This window comes from Ixodes scapularis, unplaced genomic scaffold (genome assembly GCF_016920785.2).
Source record: "Ixodes scapularis isolate PalLabHiFi unplaced genomic scaffold, ASM1692078v2 PGA_scaffold4__175_contigs__length_147842914, whole genome shotgun sequence".
NCBI classification, from domain to species: Eukaryota; Metazoa; Arthropoda; class Arachnida; order Ixodida; family Ixodidae; genus Ixodes; species Ixodes scapularis.
The window spans coordinates 129,793,503-129,813,133 of NW_024609879.1; the positions used below are offsets into that span (position 1 = coordinate 129,793,503).

At 44.1% G+C, this 19,631-nt stretch overlaps 1 protein-coding gene across 1 annotated transcript; it reads left to right on the forward strand.

The window, feature by feature from the left end:
• Positions 1-2,368: 2,368 nt before the first annotated feature.
• Positions 2,369-18,096, forward strand: LOC115316198 (A disintegrin and metalloproteinase with thrombospondin motifs 18-like). Its single transcript, XM_040207925.1, has 5 exons — positions 2,369-2,478; positions 5,656-5,829; positions 8,119-8,263; positions 15,404-15,517; positions 18,064-18,096. Exons 1-5 carry the CDS (start codon positions 2,369-2,371, stop codon positions 18,094-18,096), a joined length of 576 nt encoding a protein of 191 aa, XP_040063859.1.
• Positions 18,097-19,631: the final 1,535 nt, after the last annotated feature.

The following is a 19,631-nucleotide window of genomic DNA, read 5'->3' on the forward strand; positions in this document are numbered from 1 at the left end:
CGACGCATGGCGCGACCAGCGCGACACACCGAGGCCGGTTCCAAACCTACTCGAATGGATCTGAGTTACCCTGGCGGATTATGTCACGTGACAACAAAAATAGAGAAACGCTGGACGCGGGTAGGTTTTCGATAACCACCTTTACCCTAGAGTTAGATCGAGTAAGTTCTGGAACACGGCCAGAAACTATCGACGAGCCACACGAGCTCCTCCCGACCGTAAATACGGGTGACAGAAGCCGAAAATATTTTAAATAATTAGGCCCGTGTGGAGCGGCATATTCTAAAGCAAAAAGACGGCGACGTTATGAAGTTTCTACGGACGTTTTAATACTCCTGAAAGGCTTCAAGATTCGCTTCGCGCACATATGTGGAAGGTTACCTTGGCCGATCATTTACTGACTATGTACGCTGTTCCGATTTAAATTAAAGATAACATTCTTGAACCTGCTCGTCGACGCAGGAAACCCTCAAATGTATCAGAGATTCCGAGGTTTCGTCGGTTCCGTCTCGCAGCGAGACGGAAGCTACGCCGATACCGGCACACCGTCGTTCGATTGCACGTCAATTCGTTTCTAGGCGGTATGCAAGAACAAACCTTTCTCGGGACGCTAAGTGGTGTTTCGGCTTTCCAATCTAAGTATCTTTATTCACTGCGGCTGGGCCAAGCATTCTAAGCAGGGCAGCGGTCTGACTGTCTTTTCATCAACTTTTCTGTCGCCGAGCTATCGGCACGCTCGTTCGATAGATCAATTCGTTTTCACTCAAGACGCACGAACAAACCTTTTCCTCGATGCTCGCTGATGTTTCGGCTTTGAAATCAAAGTATCTTTCCTCGCTGGGCTAAGCATTATGAAAGGCGCAGAGCGGTTCGCATCTCTTCATCTCGACAACTTTCCTGTCGCTGTGCTGTCGGCACGCTACCCTTTGACAAATGCATTTTTTTAGGCGAGATGCACAAACTTTTTTCGGAACGCTAATTGCTGTCTTAGCTTTCAAGTCAAATAATTTTTACCTGCTCGATTAAGCACTAATCAACTGAAAGGGGGCAGTGGTCCAGCTACGCCTTTCGTCTCGACGGTCTCAACAGCAGCAGCCATCTTGTTTGTTTACGTGACGTCACGGAGCGCGAATAATTGTCACTCGCGCTCCGAGAAATTTTCGGTTAAAGCCCCTCAATATGTTTGCGTTAAACGCCTTTATCAAGGGGCTTTATTCTCGGTGCATGAAGAGCGCGCTCCAGTGTCAGTCTCCGGTGGCACTCCTGTCCGTTTAGTGAAAGGAGCGCCAAACAATCGCGCCAAACTTTCGAGCTTTGGAGCACGGACTTAAAGCGCCCGGTCTTGTAGAAAGATAGCAAGTTGTGCGAATACCTGCTCGATAAAAGGTAATTTTTGTATAAATCTTGTCGTTCCAACATAAATAGAAATTCGCCAAAAACCTGGCATCATCGACGCAACTTTTATTACGGTATACGGAGTTTTAGTGGCGCCATCTATCCGAGGTCCATAAAACCGTCACCTCTATCTGCCACCTCGAAAAGCCGCCAGAAGTATCTTGAATCACTGCCTATGTTGCGGTTGGCCTTTTCTCTGCGCAAACGCTTTTTAATCGGGTGAATCAACCGTAAAACAACAATACACGCGGAGAGCACTGCGAATGTTTCGTATTTTGATTTTCGCCACTACTCCGGTGTCACGTCAACAGTCGAGGCAACATTTACTGAGGTTTGCGCGGTGTTTGCTCGTTGCTCTGCTTCCGCGGGGTTTGTTCAGCAAGGGCAGGGACGTGTTCGCCAACAAACGATGGAAACTTTCAGACGCTAATTTCAAAAAGCAACTGCTGCAAATTTACAATATGAATAAAAAGCTTACTTTTTCTTAATTTTATGCAAAAAAACTTGGCGAGGAGCGTTTTCTCGTTTTTTCTAAATTTTTGTGTTATAAAAAAAGTAACTGAAAACTAACGTCGTTACTTTTTAAACGTAACTGTAACTCTAACGAGTTAAGTTTTTGTAGCGGTAACTGTAACATTAACCTCACTACTTTTTTTCTAAAAGTAACTGTCACTGTAACGAATAACTTTTTTAAAAGTAACTTGCCCAAGGCTGGTTACGCCACCTGACTTCCATTTGTGCAAGGTTGTATTTCGCGCTCGACACAATTTGCTCCCCAAGTATTCGTCAACATGATGGTGCTTGTTTTGTTTTTGATTTAGGTTTAGACAGTTAACTTTAGTCTTCAATTTTATAAGCGAATTAATGTACGTACTCCGTTCTAGAGTTAGTGACCAACGACTTGACGAGACGTACCAAACCTAGGTTGTGAAGTACTTTTTTTTTTAATGCTCTTTAACCTATATTTTCAGGCATGGCAGAAGTCGGCGGTGCGTGTTCAACGTATGCGAACTTTGCCATTGTTGAAGACCGAGGGGAAGCGTACCTTGGTGTTCACTTCGCCGCTCACGAATTGGGCCATTCGTAAGTGTTTTCAACCGGACACGTTCCTTGGCTAGGTGTTCGGCATCTCTTGAAGCCCAGATAAAAGTGAAGCCTGGATGAAAGCGTTGCCGCGAGGCTCGTCACTGATTGGTTGACTGGTTGGAGAGGAGGAGTGAGGTGCTGGACGCTGATTGGCTAACGGGAGGTCACGTGACCACAGGGGCAGGCATGGGCGAGGTAGGTAGTCGAGGAGGACCTCGACCACCTGTGCGCACTGAGGGAGGGGCGCTCGAGAGTATGGAAGGCTCTGGAACGTCGCCAGGTTTATCAGCCCCGATTAACGGTAATATCCTACAAGTGTACGCATGGTATGCGTCAAACTATCCCATGAAGAGTGACGTGAGCTTAGGCATCTGGCGTCTGGAAACTCCGAGTATCGCTAAACGCTTGTCTGTAACGTCTCAAGTATCCAATATATTTACCTAGCAATTGGCCACAATTTGTTTCGTTCGTTTGGCTCAGTTCCAATAACCAGACTTAAAAAACTTATTTAAAATTTTTTTTACAGCCACAGTTACTTTTAGATAAAAGTAGCGAAGTTACTGTTACAGTTACTGCAGCGAAAAAGTAATTCGTTACAGTTACGTTTAATTTAAAAACAACCGCATCTCCACTTGTTGAATGATGTTGATTGGGGCGAAGCTCTGGTGGTGCTTGTCTGCGTAGACGCTGAGGCGCAGCATACCAAGCCTTTCATTCGTTTTCATCCATGTCACGCTGCGGTCAAAAGCTCAAATGCGTATATAACCACTTTCGGCACATTGATACTTTAGACCCATGTTGTTGTAGAAAAACTATCTCCGAACTCCGGACTAAAAACATGCTTTTCGTGCAAGGCTCGTCAAATTATGAGGCGCTGGAGAAATGCAGCTTTCTGCGTTAAGTCCTTATTTCGAACTCTTTTTGTTCGCCTTCCGCCCATTGAAAAGCATGCGGGAAGGGCCTTAGAACGCACCTGGTATCGCTGCGCCGCACCGTTCTTCCGCAACATAAAGTTCGTCTGCTTTCCTCGCCGTCACCATGGCAACGAACGCCGAATCAATAGAAGCACGCAGGGTACCGCCGCGTGAAGCCACAACAGCTGACGCCATTTTACGAACGCCATCTGCTATACTCCGTTTCACCTTATGTTGTACCGCAGCGAAGGCTAGATGCGCGAGCTCGTAGGCTTGGCTGCTGCCCTTAATGCACGAGAGCTTGTGCCACCGAGATGTGCCCCAAAGCAAGGAGCTCGCGCTTGCAGCCTTTCCTGCGGTACATCATAAGGTGAAACAGGGTATAGCCAAAGCCGAACGCGGTTTGGCAGATCAACCGTCTCCGCCGGCGCGCCGCTAGCAAAGACGACGAAGCTGAGACACGCCGACAGCGATCGAGCAAGAAACAACACCGCGGGACGAATGCAACGGCGGCATTTATTCGGATCAAAGGTCGCCTTCGCCAGTGCGCCGCTAGCTAAGACAACGAAGCTGAGGCACGCCGACAGCGAATGAGCGAGCAACAGCACCGCGGGACGACTGCAACGGCGGCATTTATTGGGATCAAAGGCGCGAAATAAGCAAGAACAATTTTTATTTGAATCATAACACGCGATATCCAAGTTGGGGACCACATACCTTTGCTGGGCCTTTCCTGTGAACTTTTGACAGAGACATGGGGTGCCGCACTCAAAAGACAGCTCCGTTTGCAAAATATGGGGGCCCTGAAAAGGACCGTTTAGACCGCTACCAGAACCTATAACTGACGTAACGAGCACTTGACGAGCGGTTGGAGCATAAGTCGTCTTTATGCACGCAGGCGGGTGACGGGCTCAGCGCAGCGGATCACTCGAAGTCACCGGGGCCGTCAGAATCCCTGTCTGCGTCGGGGCTGTAGATTTTGGCGGCCGCGGCGACGAACGACTGGAATCTATCATTGTTTCCGCGCGCCTTCTCTCTCCTCCAAAACATGAACTTTGCAAGGTGACCAGTGAAATGGTGGCTCTCGCGCCGTCCAGATGGAAGAGAGTTTTCGACGTGGGCCCAGGTGCCCTCCACCGTATTGGTGTGCGCACCAGTGTTCGGGTCGACAAAGTGTAGCGGTACCGTGCGTGCTTCTATTCAATCGGCGTTCATTGGCATGGTGACGGCGAGGAAAGTAGACGAACTTTATGTTGCGGAGGAACGCTGCGGCGCAGCGATACCAGGTGCGTTCTAAGGCCCTTCCCGCATGCATTTCAGTGGGCGGAAGGCGAACAAAAAGAGTTCGAAATAAGGACCTAACGCAGAAGGCTGCGTTTCTCCAGCGCCTCATAATTTGACGAGCCTTAAGCGAAAAACGCGTTTTTTTGGCCATCCCGCTTCCTGTTTTTTTTTTTATCCGTAACATGGGTATAAAGTATCAAACTGCCCCACCGCTCCATACCACACATTCTCTTTCTGACATGGATGAAACCGAACGAAAGGCTCGGCATGCTGCGGCTCACCGTTTACGAAGACAAGCACCACCAAAGATTCGCCCCAATCAACATCATTCACCAAGTAGATATGCGGCTGTTGTTTTTTTTTTTTTTTTTTTTTGCCTTACACCAACACGGGAGCACGTGCTCGTGAGCACGAGCACCCGACGCCGGACATCGGACGGACATACGGACGGACATACGGACATGGCTAGCCCCTAAGGAGCTTCGCTCCTAAAAGTAACATTGTTACTTTTAAGTTCCCTTTCTCTGGGGATATAAACGAAGAACAACCCGCATTTTACGACAAAGCATGCGAGTAAAGCTGGCGCAAGTTGGCGCAAGACAAACATAACACTCGAGATGTCGGAACATGTCATTTGAAAAAGAACAAAAAAGGTTAGATTTTACTCGTTCAATGACGTCGTAATGCTGTAATCGCAAACATTAACAATGAAATAACGTCGTTTTTGTCGTCGTTACTTCCCAAATTGAAACAGAACTACGGTTGCAAGTTACAACTCGAAAAGATAGAGAGCAACGATTAAAATTTACGAAAACGGTAGCCAAGCAACAGTAACGCGTTACTTGTGACAAGTTACTACTTAAGACTGATAATGGTAGTCTTCGGTAGTGACTGACTAAGTTCCCGCTGTCTAATAATAGGCACAACGCAGTTAGTTTTGCTCTTTTGCAGTCTTACGCTTTGCTTTCTTCTTTAGGTACGGTTGCGTTCACGATGGAGACGGACCGGCCAAGCACATTCATGGTCATAAGGGTTCCCAGGATCGAGACTGCGCCTTCAAGCACGGCTACATCATGAGTTATTTTGACGGCGGAATCAATAGATTTTATTTTTCAAAATGCTGTCTGGCGCAGATGCGCGTTTTCTTGAGGTATTTTGTCACTTTTATCTCTTATTTTTGTAAAAATTAGTTCTTGGAACAGATCTGTCCATATATATCTAATTGTTTTTGATGCCCGTGGAGGCGAGTAATTAAATATTTCAGAAACATATAAATAGACACTCGGTAATATGCTTGTGTTTATGTTAATTCTTATGATTCTGTTTATTTTTGATCTCCAAAGCAGCAACATGCTTTCCGGTGGTGCATCACAACACAGAAGAAGAAAAAACATACACACCCGCATCAAACACACTAACACTATACATACAAATCACGAAACTAAACACAGAACAAAAAACAAATTCTCATATCCTATTATACTTCTAACATTGTTAAGCTTTTTTTCTTTTTACCGACATACACCAGTTTCATATAAACCGATATAAACCATTTCCATTGACATCAAGAAACAAAAAGATAAATAAACGCTCACGTTGGGACAATAATCTTGAGCATGTGGTACCTTGCCATTTCAAGGTTTGTGCAAAATAACAAATCATAAAGATCTCGTGTTTCAGAAAGTGTGTCCATGCGTATTTTACTTAGCAGTGAGTTGTAGCGATAAAAATATTTCTTTGCGAGGTATCGATCATACATTAAACAAACAAAGCGTTCCTCAATGTTTTTAATACAGTTATATCTTGAAGAATTAAGTGAATTCTGGGCAGTAGAAGCCAAAGTCCAATTTTGAGCGGAAAAATCAATTATACAGCACAAGGGCAGGTGACAATGTTTTAAACTCTTAAGTAATATTTGAGACCATACGCCGATCATTCTCAACGATGAAGCCACCACAGTATTAACGTGCAGGTCCATACCAGACGCGCGGAGTCCCGAACCACTCCAAGGTTGGGTATGAAGATGTTCTTTCTATTTCTGACATGTTGAGTTTGTAAGGCTATGTTTGATCCTATATGTTTTCGACTGTCGCCGACAGCCTAAGAGAATTAAGGGCGGGGATTATTATGTTAATTTATTCTTGTTTTGTGATTGGTTCTACGTCTGTCTTATTGTCCAATCCTGCAGTCTGATTGGCTGCGGAGCGGTAATGAGATTCTTGGCACCCACCACGCCCTGCGTGTCTTAAGATGTCATTGATAGTTGATACATCAAAGCCAGAAGAAATAGGGGAACGTTCGCTATAAACTTCCTTCCTAGTGTTTTTTTTTTTTTTTTTTTAATAAGTTGTCCGTTTTTCGAGGTTGCAGAAAACAGTGGCATCATTGAGACAATATTTCAATATTACGACAAGAACCTTATTATCAGTAAGACAACCGCCATTTTGTCTCAAGGCTGCTTGAAAAAATGAGACAGCAGTCCTATCGTGTTATTGCGTTAGAATTTTTTTAACAAGATGGGAAAAATAAAAGGTTGTTTTAGTGCATTTTTTCAAATATTTCACAATAAATAAAAAAACTGACATTTTTTCTTTCTTTTTTGGCGTGTTAGGTGACATGACGACCAAGAATCCTTGAGACTCGTTTGCATTTATAATGTTTTCTCTTGTTTGCTTACTTCAGTAATATTAGCATGCGACCTAGCTTCAAGATGCCCCAAATGTTGACTGTAACTCCCATTAAGAAACATATCAATAAATGTTTCTATCATTTTTGAACTCACGTAATTTCACATTGGGCATAAATTCCGGCTGCGGAAAAAAACGCCCGAAAAAGAGGAATTCAGGCAACACTGGAACATTCCTTTGAGATCACAACGTGCCGCCTGTTTAAGGGGGCTATTACCTAAAGAAACAGTACCTTAAAAACGGAACACCAGCGCACACTAGCTGACTAAGCTACTACTGAAACAAAACCTGAGAAAAACTTTTGTTGGAGCTAATGTTAACAAACGCAAGAGAGATGATGAACTTCATAGGTAACGAACTTCTGCACTCAAGGATCGTCTGTTCCGTCTCCGTGTTTTATGACCTTCCCATTATTTGTATTACCAATTTCCCGCAAAACAATTGGGGCAGCCAATCAATGCGGCGTATTATGAGGCTCAAAATCTTTTTACACTTAAATGAACAATCTCGGATGGCACAGAAATCACGACGTAAGCAGGTGAAACGTCACTCACAGCGATGACCTTGAAAGGGAGGGGGGTAGGTATACCGTATATTCAATCTCGTCTTTCGCCCAGCTCCCTCTGTGGATAACGGCGATTGGCTCTCTCGTGTGCTTTGCGGGAAAGAAGACTCGCCAGATTTTTAGAATGTAAAAATTACTCTCGTGGAAGATTTCACAAATCTGCGACATCTGTCTTCTTATTTTTCAGCAACCAAGTAGAACAGTGCTTCAAAAATACATTCCAAATGGACTTCATGAAGACCTTCCCGAATTTGCTCCCAGCCAGGGTCACATCTGTCGGCCGCTACTGCCAGGCAAAGTACCCAGATATGAAGAACGTCTTCTATGAACCGGTAATTCAAGATTTATCATACTTATAGTCACTGGCACTCTAAAGAAATGAAAGACGTTCAATGTATCTCCGCAGCCAATGAGATCGTGACGTCAGCCAATGAGAGCACCAAAGAACGAATCATGAAACATACTAAACCACGCCCTCCGTTTCTTAGTCTTTTAGTGACTAGTGAGTTTGCTGTTACAGCCGTTGAGCGACCGAGCTTCACTTGCTACTCCCATTTTTTGTTGGAGCAGATCTTTTATTTTCTCAATTCCAGTTTATCTCACTGGCTTGCGGCTTAGTCCAATTTTGCCTGCACTCGTCCTAGTCCATTCTTGCCGTGTCCCTGGATGGTATGCGGCTTACTTTTTATTGTAAAACTTTCCATGGTAGCCGCCAAACCCGGACCAGTGATTAACTGAATGCCACGAGATCTACAGTCACGCAATATGACAATGTCAACCAAGAACTATGAACATGCCGTAGTCACTCTTTGATTTATAATCGGCAGAACTGGTTAGTGAGCGTGAAACATCGTAAGATTGGCCACATTATTCGCGGTCATTCACACAACTCCACTCTACCTATAGACCTTCTTCACAAGGGCGCCGCCATCTTGAAATATCGTCAGTTCCAGTATGAGCGAAAACATTGTTTTGCCGTCGCCACACCAATAGATGCATTTAGGAGATGAGCGTAACCGTCAACCATTCTCGTTTTGTCTCCCCTCTATTTTTTTACTATTTGCAGGTGGAAACGTTTTAATATTTTTTCATTGCCCATACCGGGTATGCCTTCTTGGCGGTCGGGGGCGAGAGTAAGCGGAAAAGGTCTATAGTCCGTTGCAACCTAAGAACGAAGGGCGAGGGTAAGACGGGCCGGATAGGAGGAAGCAGACAGAACGCTAAAGAGAGAAGGAGGTTCCCCTCTCTCTTCTTCAGCGTTCCGTCTGCTTCCTCCTCCCCGGCACGTCTTACCCTCGCCCTTCGTTCTTAGGTTGCAACGGACTATAGAACCATAATGACTTTGTTTCCATCGGCGGGCTTGTGAGGTACGGTTGCAAAAATTAAAAGACAATTTTAAGATTCTCGTTTTTTTCTTACTAGCTCCATAAACTTTCTAACCGTGGGCCCCACAATAATGAGATTTTATTATAAAATTTCGCTGAAATTGCTCAAATAAATTCCTGCCATAAGCCTTGTGATTTCTACTTTCCTTGCTCAAGGTCAACGAAGCAGTAGGTGTAATGCTTAGAAATATGGGATCGAAGAAGACCTCTTTCCCCCTACAGCTCCGAACGTTCCTCCACTGGATCGGATTGCATAGCTTCGATACAGCAGATTAAGGCAACGTCTGATTTAAACTTAATTTTTTGCTGACTGGGAAGAAGATAGAAGGCTTATTTATTTTATACATTTCAACTACCCCCTTAGAAAAAATAACGATGAAGTACGGGACATATCCCTTTTAACATCTTGCAACAAAAACAAGTTCCGTGTCACTGAATAATGGAGCATTAACCGTAAGTAATTAGTACGGAATATGTCGTGGCAAAAAGGTTAGCATGCCTGTGTCCCACACACCACTATATGGGTACAAGTGCTGCCTGATACGGAAAGTGTGTCATGTTCGAAAACAGCACATGTTCTGTTGGAAATGATGTCAGCACAGGTTCCACTTTTAGATCTGACTGCGCACTCTCCATTTTGTAGGGGTTCCCATAACATGCTGTGCTTTTTTACTGCAAAAATAAACTATGTATTGCAGAAGGCTCAGTTTTCACCTAAATTTATCACAAGCCGTGTGGACGAAAATATAAAGTTTCAGAGCTTCTTTTTTTATTCAAACGTTAAAAGTGACTTTATGAAATTTTATATATAGAAATGTCTGCCTACGAATACATGGAGATGAATGACCCGAGCTTACAGGAACAGGCTTCAAATTTCTACTGAATTATTCCGAAAATCACATATAACTATACAATCAGATGGAAGGTTCCGAAATATTGGCACCTGGTCCGGACTGCAAGTGTCCCCTCTGAGCGGAAACTGAGCATTTGGTAATACATAGTTTATTTTTGAGGTGCAAAAAAAAAACCTAAATATATTTAGAGGACACGCTGTATCATTGGATAGGTTTTGTAAGTCCACTTCGTGAATGTTTTGTATGTCTCTGTTGTTTCACATATACATGCACATATAACTGGTGAACCCGAAGTTCTTCATGGAGTGGATGCAGCGTCTTTTGTGCAAGCAACTTCGGTGGTTGCCTGCAATATGACCATGTACCAAGAGGAAAATAGACTTCTAAATTCATAAAAATTTGAAGAAAGGTGACATATACATCTTGGGTCCTGATGGTATTGAACCATTGAATTGAACACATTGTGGAGAAAAACCAAGTGTTTATTGCCTCAAATTTTTATCATTTATATAAAATGAATAGTACCAGCTGTACAGATAAAATGATATCTTATCTAATTACAACTTTATCTAAAGGCGCTCCCCCAAAGCTCACTGGTCGCCACGATTATTAGTCTCTTCCTTACCACTGACCTCCTCTCTAGCGTTTGCTCTGCTCAAGTGGAAGGAGTAGAGGGCTTTGTGGGAGGAGCTCATCTTGAGTTTCTTATGTAGCAACAAACTAGAGTCCTAAATTTTCCTGCCACTTCTTGAACTTCGAAAGTTCTCGGGTTTTCCAGAGCCACCTTCCGTGAAGACCAATGGAACCCCTCTCCCGAGTTTATGCCCACGAGTCTTCTGCAAGAAATGTTATGTTAAAATGTGTGATAGGTTAAGTTACAGGAAAACTTATAAACTCTTTTAACTTATGTTTATACAATTAGTGCTTCCACCTGGTCAAATTTATAAGCTTTTTATTTATGTATTTAGTGATTTCTTTATTTATTTATTTCATCTTAAAGTATAGCAAACATATTCCTCCGGATTAGTCTGTTATCCTTTGTCAATTTAACTAAAGTGAATTCCCCGATGCCGAAAACCACCTTAAGTCGAACATCTTCTGAAATAGATCAGAGTCAGTGAGTAGCGACATAGAATATGCACTGTGTGAACAACATACCTTAGAAATCGAACACGGCTCTAAGTCAGACAGTTCGACTGCATACCATAAGAAATACTAGTTCCTACTACAGTTCCACTTTGGTGAAAGCTATAATCAAGCTCTCTGATCAGCATCATCTCATTTTAGATATAATTTTGTGGCGTAAAATGTTCCCTGCCTGGTTGATTTTATCAATATTTTATGGCAAATGTTTCAGTTATTTGATTGGATTAAATCATTTTGAAGCACTCTTAATAGAAACCAAAAGTTCCTTTCGGAACTGTAAGAGACATTCGTAGGGCAAGCTTATCGCAATTCGTTGAACTGCGTATATTAGGATAAACAATCGTGTTATTTATTAAATGACAACGCCTTTCTCGCTTTTCCAATCCTCAAGACCACTCATATGTTTTCATTGCATGGTAAAGAAATAAAAGTTCTCCAAACTATCAACTACGTCTTAGGTCATGCTTTAAAGCGACGCAGCAACAAGAATGTTGTGACAAGCATCATTTTACTCGCGACGTTTTGTTTTCGTTCTGTTTCGCTCTAGAGCGCGTGAAAGATCGTGTCCAGGCACAAGCTCTTGGAATTGACAGTGGTACGGCATTTCGGTTCTAAGTTTTCCCGCTCATACCAATCCAAGTGGCAGCGTTTTTTTTTTTTTTTTTTTAAATCTGAGCGTCCCTGAATATAATTAAGCTGTACACCAATTTAATCCAAGTGGTCATCAATTGAATCCAAAAGCAAATGAATTTAATTTAAGTTATTACCAAGTTTATCCGAGAGAAAACGAATTTTACCCAAGATATCACCAATTTAATCTCAACGCTTCCATTTTAAACGAAGAGCCTATTAATTTACTCTGTTTTAATTTGTGAATTAAGAATTACTGCAACTCGCCTGTAACAATTATTTTAGAGGTCTGAGGTGCTTGCTAGTCATAAATTTTTTTTTTAATAATGTATACGCGTGTTTTATGACTGCTTCATCATATTCAAAAAGCGTGCCTTCGGGGTACGCTTACGCCGTGCCGCGATATCAGCATCGGGCGTCCACTGCTCCTTTAAATCGTCTTCAAAACTTGGCGGTATACTTGATCCGTGGCGCGGTTGCAGACGTCGCGTGTCGACTAAAGGCCCGTTCACACTCTTGCGACCTCTTACATCTAAGTTCCTTAAAATTTCTTAAACCAGAAAACACACTGGCGCCATCTATTGGGAAGCAGTGTAAACTCGGCGGTCCAGCATATTTTTTTTTTATTTCTCGCGCATTATCCTTTCTTTGTTGGCTCGAAAAACTTTTGTCAATGTTATGAACGAGCCTTTCTATGGGTATTACGCACATTTGACCTCGGAAATCCCGCAAAACCTTCGCTCTTGTGAAATGCAGTTCCAGGGTCACCGCATAGATGGCGCCACAATGCCAGTGTGTTCCCTCATTCTAAAAACATTTAAGAAGTTATAAGAGATCTCGTCTCTCTCAGTCGTACTCGGTCGCAAGAGTGTGAATGGGCCTTAAACGACATTTCGATTCAACGTCGTTCAACCAGCTGATTGCCACCAGAATTCTCGTCCCTTTGGGTCCATGAAAAAGTGAAAGCCGTTTACAACTCCCTGTAACACCGAATTAGAGCGCAGCTCTTGAGGAGGAGGAGGGAAGGGTACTGGGGGGGGTGAAGTGACCTGGGGGGTCACGTGACGATGCCGATGATGTCATCAGTGACGTCACTGATGACGTCATCAGTGACAATGACGATGCGGACTCCGATGACGTCATCACCGATGATGACGATGACGATGCGAATGTCGGTGACGTCATCAGTGACGTCACTGATGACGTCATGCGTGATGATGACGATGCGGATGCCGGTGACGTCATCAGTGACGTCACTGATGACGTCGTCAGTGATGATGACGATGACGATGCGGATGCCGGTGACGTCATCTGTGATGATGACGTCATCGGGGAGGTCACGTGACCTCGTCGGGGGGTCACGTGACCTCGGGGGTCACGTGACCTCTGGGGGTCACGTGACCTTGGGATGACCTTGGGGGTCGCGTGATCTTGGGGTGACCTTGGTTACGCCGACGCCGACGCCGCTCAAGTCGGGAACGGGCCCCTAAGAGCTGCGCTCTAAAAAGAGGGTCAGTACATCCGGTGCGTACATTGAGCCGTGGTACAGTGTAAAGGTGGCTTGGGGTCTGTAGTCACCGGGTTGTCTCCTGGGTAGGTCGAAGAGTGGTAAGGATTTCTTCAAGATGACTGAGGACCATGACGAGCCCGTCGGTGTTGCCAGGGAGAAAGGTTATTGAACATCAGCCACAGCCCCACCCTCACCCAGGGTTAGGGTGGGGCTGGTGCTGGGGCTGCCCACCCTCTCCGAATTCCAGCCGACCTTGTAAACCTGTAAATTTTAAGTTTTTATCAGCGCTCCTGGCGAGCACAATAGAATATTTTTGGTCGCGTTTTGTTCGCGTGTCACCATGCTCCTCTAGGTTGCCCACAGACGCTATAAAAGAAAATCGTTCAGCCTTTCCACTCTCGTGAAGAAGAAAGACCAGCGGAGCTGTGCTCGATACACTATGTGCGTCTTCTTCTTCGTCGTCGTCTGTTTTTCGCGCTGTTTCCTACGATGAATTCCCACCAACGCGCCCAACTATCCATTCTTCTTTGATAGCTGGAAAGGTTGCCGCCATCTACGAGCGACGGCGGAAACCATACTGATTGTGTGCTTGCCACCGTCGCTTATAGATAACGGTAGCTGTCCAGGTAGGTTTGTGTCAACATACACAGAGACGATCCTGGGGAACCTAGTCCTTAACAGCTCCGCTGTGAAAAAATTCGCTGCAAGGAACGCGCTTTTAGCGTTTCTATAGACAATGGCGCCGCGACTTCTATAATTTTGGTTATTGATGTTAATTTTTTTTTTCAGGCACTCTGGTAGCGCGGATAGCTAGACACTGACAGGCGCTTGCATTCGAAGATACCTCGCGTATTACCTGATGCTACAGCACCGCCTTTATGGTCGCGTCACTTAGATGGTACCATCAGTATACGGGCAACTGGGCAAAAGAGACAGGCCTATGATATACGCATGTATCCTCAGCCCCCCCCCCCCCCCCCCCCCCCCGGAAAACATTCCTGGCTAAGCCATATTGAATGGGTTAAGGCAGCACAACAAGACGAACGACCAGTAAAAGGAAACACACAGACACAGCGCTGCGTCTGTGTGTTTCCTTTTACTGGCCCTTCGTCTTTTTGCGCTGTTTTAACCCATTCAATATGACCATCAACCAACTCGCCCAACTTTACACCTTGTTGCAGTTCCCGGCTAAGCCACTGCCCCACTGCCGCGACAACGCTATCCCATCCAACGTACGAAATCATCGGGAAAATGGCTGCTGGGACTCGCCGAACACGACAGTTGGAGACACATGCTTCCGACGCTTCGTTGGCGTCATTCCATTCAGCTCGGCCCAGTTCCGGGCAGTAGCTTGCGCCACCTAGCCTTGAAACTAAAAAGTATTATTCCTCCCCCCGCCCTTCTAATATGGCCTAATTCTGCTTAGTCTTGGTTTTTCTGGCTTTCAAATAAAACAAAATATTTCATTATATTCTATCAACGAGACAGAAAAACAAAGTTTTTGCTACGATTCAGTTTATTGTGAAAACTCTCTCTTTTCTGGGGCCGTATATTGACTAGTTGAGTACACACGCACCCTTCTTACTTATTCTGCAAAACCTAAGCATGCAACAGTTTTATAATATAAAAGTTTCCCGTGCACGCTTCTGTGCGAAAAAAACTTCTTATCAAGTGGAGACGCTAGAAAGGCTAAAACTCGTACTCTGCTGGAAATAACATTTTGATACTATGCTCATTCTAATACACTGTCACGAGTAGGCATTTTTGTCTTCTTCCCCTCGTTTGGTATTGATTCAGCGAGGAAGTTCCCACGATACGGGATATTTGACTCTATTCAGGCAAGATGACGGAACGGCAGATATAGGAACCTCTAAAACGAGACCGCCCCGGCCAAAACGGGACGTCTGGTCACCCTAATAATTGTGATTCTTGAAATTTCTGATGCAGGACCGGCTGAAGGAGATAGATTGCAAGGTGATTTGTTCTGGTTATAGAACGAATGGGTCGAAGCGCTCCATCGTTACCCCGGCTCTAGATGGCATGATCTGTGACCAAGGAAAGGTGAGAAGAATCTGTACAATAAAATCACTAAAAGAAATAGATTTTTCGCGATAGTTTGCGCACATACTTTACTATGCCCCGTTGCAGGTTAAGAAAATCAGAATTATCTCCTCCCGCAAAAGCCCTCCTCTATTTCCACTTTAGCAGAGCGAACACTGGAGAGGAGGCCAGTCTCTCCTCGCATCGTCTCAACTACCCTCCGGCGTTCGTTTTGCTAAGCTTGACCTTGTCTTCTTAACTTGCAGCGGCGTGTAAAAGAATACATTCCACTCCTCACATTACATGAGGTGGCCTACGTGTAAAGCACCGCCACTCCCCCCTATTGGTAGGGAGCCCGCTTTCAAGAGAACGCACGCGCATCGCGATGTCCACACTTTAGCGCTGCGGAGGTCCGCCACCAACGCGCCGAGATACCGGACTCGCCAAGACAGCAAAGACGGCTGTCTCCGCTATCTCAAAGATTGTCCGTGACGATAGATGGCAGCAGTCATCCTATCCTATCCAAAGGTGAAAACCCCAAGCATCCGCACGTCCAGCCGTTTATACTACGTAAAAGCTGTCGGATTGGATTTTGCGGGTTAAGGTGCTATTCCTAGTAAAGGTAATATATCCTTGTGGGTGTATATGAGAGAAAGAAGAGAAGCAGAATTAACAAGTGGAGAGTAGTGTCAAAACTGTGGCTGGGCATTTAATCGATTTACCTAGAGATTAATCGATTGTTTATAGCAATTACTTTTTTAAACGATTAATCGGTTAATTATTGATTAAAAAAACTTACACATCCACTAGACCGAACGGTCTTCAGTATTTGCGAAATGAAATCTACAGACCACGAGACATGATCGCTTACACCACTCTCAGGACGATATAACGAAAAACTAACTTCCGCGTAAAGAATGTATGAAAATATGTACACAGATAGTATTTTGTTTTAGGGCTACCCAATAGACGGCACTAATGTGTTCTCAAGTCGTAAGCGGCCACAAGAGCTTGCGACCCACTTGATCACACTCAATCGCAAGTGTATAAGCCACCCTTACCGCCGAATTCAGAAACCTCACTCAAACTACACTCAAACTGAAGGGCCCCTCGCGCCTTCCTCGAGTAAGTGGAGGGGCCCTTCAGTTTGAGTGTAGTTTGAGTGAGGTTTCTGAATTCGGCGGTTAGCTGCATTTGTTTTTGTTCCTTTATTTCTTTCTTTTCTTTCAACTCTGGTTTCATTTGTCTCGTGTTTGTTCGTTTTCGCAATTTTGAGTGTTTGTTTCTGCTGTGCCCGAATAACCAAGGGGTTCCGTGTTTTCGGTAAATACCGGTAAACCCGGATAATTAACCCCTGAGTCTGCGTAATCAAGATAAGGAAAAACCGAAAAAAAAAAAAAACAAGTGGTAGCTCTCATTAAAGAACAGAAACCCCAGCACCACGGGGAGCAAACGTTTATCTACACATTTTCTGTTGACTAAAACAAAAAAAAGAACCCCACCGAACCGGCCGTGAGGCTACTGACAACCACACTCAATTTCTTCTTTCCTTATCTTATCGGTTTGAAGACGTTTTCCAAGTATCTGGGTCACGCACATGCAGACTTGTACGTAACGCGTTACAAGTAATTGATTACTTGTAATCAATTACAGTTAAGTGTAATTTTGTAACGCTTTAATTACATTTGTCAAGCTGTAACGCTCGGAGTAATTCAATTACTTTTTTCTGTAATCAATTACAAAATCAATTACACAATTACCAATTACATTTTTCATTCCACAATTTTTTTTCTCACAAAAATTAACATGGTCACTCAGCCATGTAGCAAAAATGATTGACATTTTTTTAACATCTAAAAAAAATAAAACTAGGATTAGTCGGCAAATCCTTTTTTCTTTTGCGCCACGCTCTTCTACAAGCGCGCCACCAGCCTTGGCTGGGGAGTTCCGGATCTCGTTGCAGATTGCTGATAAAGTCGACGGGAAGCGGGAACTCGCTATTGACTTTTTAGTGGGCTTTGTTCCTTAGGTCGACGCGTCAGCTACACGACAAGGTCCGGGTCTGAAAACAAAAAAGGGAACAATAACCAAACAAAATTGTGTACGCAATATTTTACTGTGTATTTGTGTATTTCTGTCATCGCAATAAGAAGTAACGTGAAAGTAACTTGAAAAGTAATCAATTACTTTGCAGTAATTGTTCAATTACTTCTGGGAGGCAGTAATCAGTAACGGTAATCGGTTACTTTTTTGACTGTAGTAATTGTAATTGTAATCAGTTACTTTTTTTCAGTAACGTGTACAAGTCTGCGCACATGTTCTTCGGAGAATCGGTAATCACAAGCACGTATCCCATTTTCTTCAACATGAGTCCCGAAAACACGCAATTACCTGCCCAACACAAAATACTTATACTCAAAAAGGCGAAACATCCGGGGGAAAATAAACCCCGAAAAGCACCCCTTTACTCGAAAAAGAAAAAAAAAAAAAAAAAAAAAAAAACGAAACGCGGCATCTTATTTAAATCATAACACTACCAACTAACATCATGCTTGCGTCTCTTTCAGAGCTGCATCAAAGGACAGTGCATCACGGGATAACTTGTTGCATTTGCTACGTGCTAAAAAGAACAAATATTTACTAAAAATGTTGCGTGTTTATTTGACCCTGAATAAAGTGAATTGATATTTGAAACGACCATGTACTCGTGCCACTAGTCGTCATTACGTCAAGTACGGTTCTCCTTTTCATTGTGCAATATTACCTTTCAAGTGCGAGATCGACGAGGTAGCTCCAGCAAACCTAGCTTTCTGTTTTAAAGTGATAGCAATAAGGAGCTCGCGCCAAAGAAAATCCGGCATCGGTGGCGGGCAGCAAAAATCCTGATATGTCAGTAGGGTCATGACGTCACACCCACATGACCTCGTGCGGGTATTTCAAGAAACCCACAATGCTCTCGTGACGTCACTTGTGGAATAAAAGAGATTAAAAACATGACATGTAATGCGAATTAAAGGTCGCCGCATGTCTCAAAATATTTCACTCCATAAAGTAAAAAAATTCCCTTAAGGCTGCGGTCCCACGGCAGCCATCTTAAACAAGGCGTTAGTTCAACCAATAGATGGCGACACGCACCCGTGGGGTGGCCGAAACATTGGTTCACAGTGGGATGGCTCGAGCACCATCACGTTCCCCTCGTGGCCTTGCTCGCGCCGCTGCCAGCTGTGCTCAGCTAGCTCAAGTAGCGTAGCCCCAGCAAACGTATGTATGCGAGAATGTCAGGCTGGGTATAAATTGTTCTCTGATGAAGGGAGATGCGGTTCGGCGGTTGTAACGGGCTTTCGCAATAAATCTTACCAACAAGAAATTTAATGTCGATTGACTTGTTAATATTCTATCAATGAAACTTTCTTCTGCAGGAATGCACGCTCAGTAGACTCAATCTTACAAGACACCAGTGCAAGCGGACGTCCAGTAAACTGCTTCGCGATTTACGGTACTTACCTCACCATTTTAATGACGACTGAAATAACGTCACAAAATATTGTGTTTCACGGGGTCCGGAAGATGTGTAAAGGTTGTTACATTATAGGGGGGGGGGGGGGGGGGCAGACAAAAAACGCCGTTGCAATATTTTCGAAAGTACCGACACACATAATGTTGTAAGTACAGCTTAGGAGGAATATGATGAAAACCATCAGAAGAAGTAGGAAGACGTTTATTTGCAATGATGACTTTATGAATGAACGGCGTTTAGCGACGGCAAGTTATGAGCGTTCGGGAATTTATAAGTTCACGTGATTGCAAACTATGGACATGCGTTTTTGTCGGGAGATGGGGTCGCGGTGATGACCTGATATCGGACGACTCGTGGCAGACGAACGAGCAAGTTTCTTCTCAGCGAATGGTAAGTGTCCAGTGTCAAGCACAACACGTGGCTACCGACGTTGTCGACGTTTCGAACACTTGCCGCTTTCGACAAAAGTCCTGGTACCTGGGCTAACTTTTTGAAAAGACTCGAAGTCTTCCTTGAGTCCAACGTACGCCATCATGAACAGTAACTGAAAACGATCCAATATTTATTCGGTGGGTGGCGAAATGTATCTGCATCTGCGGAGTCATGGGCAATGCGTAC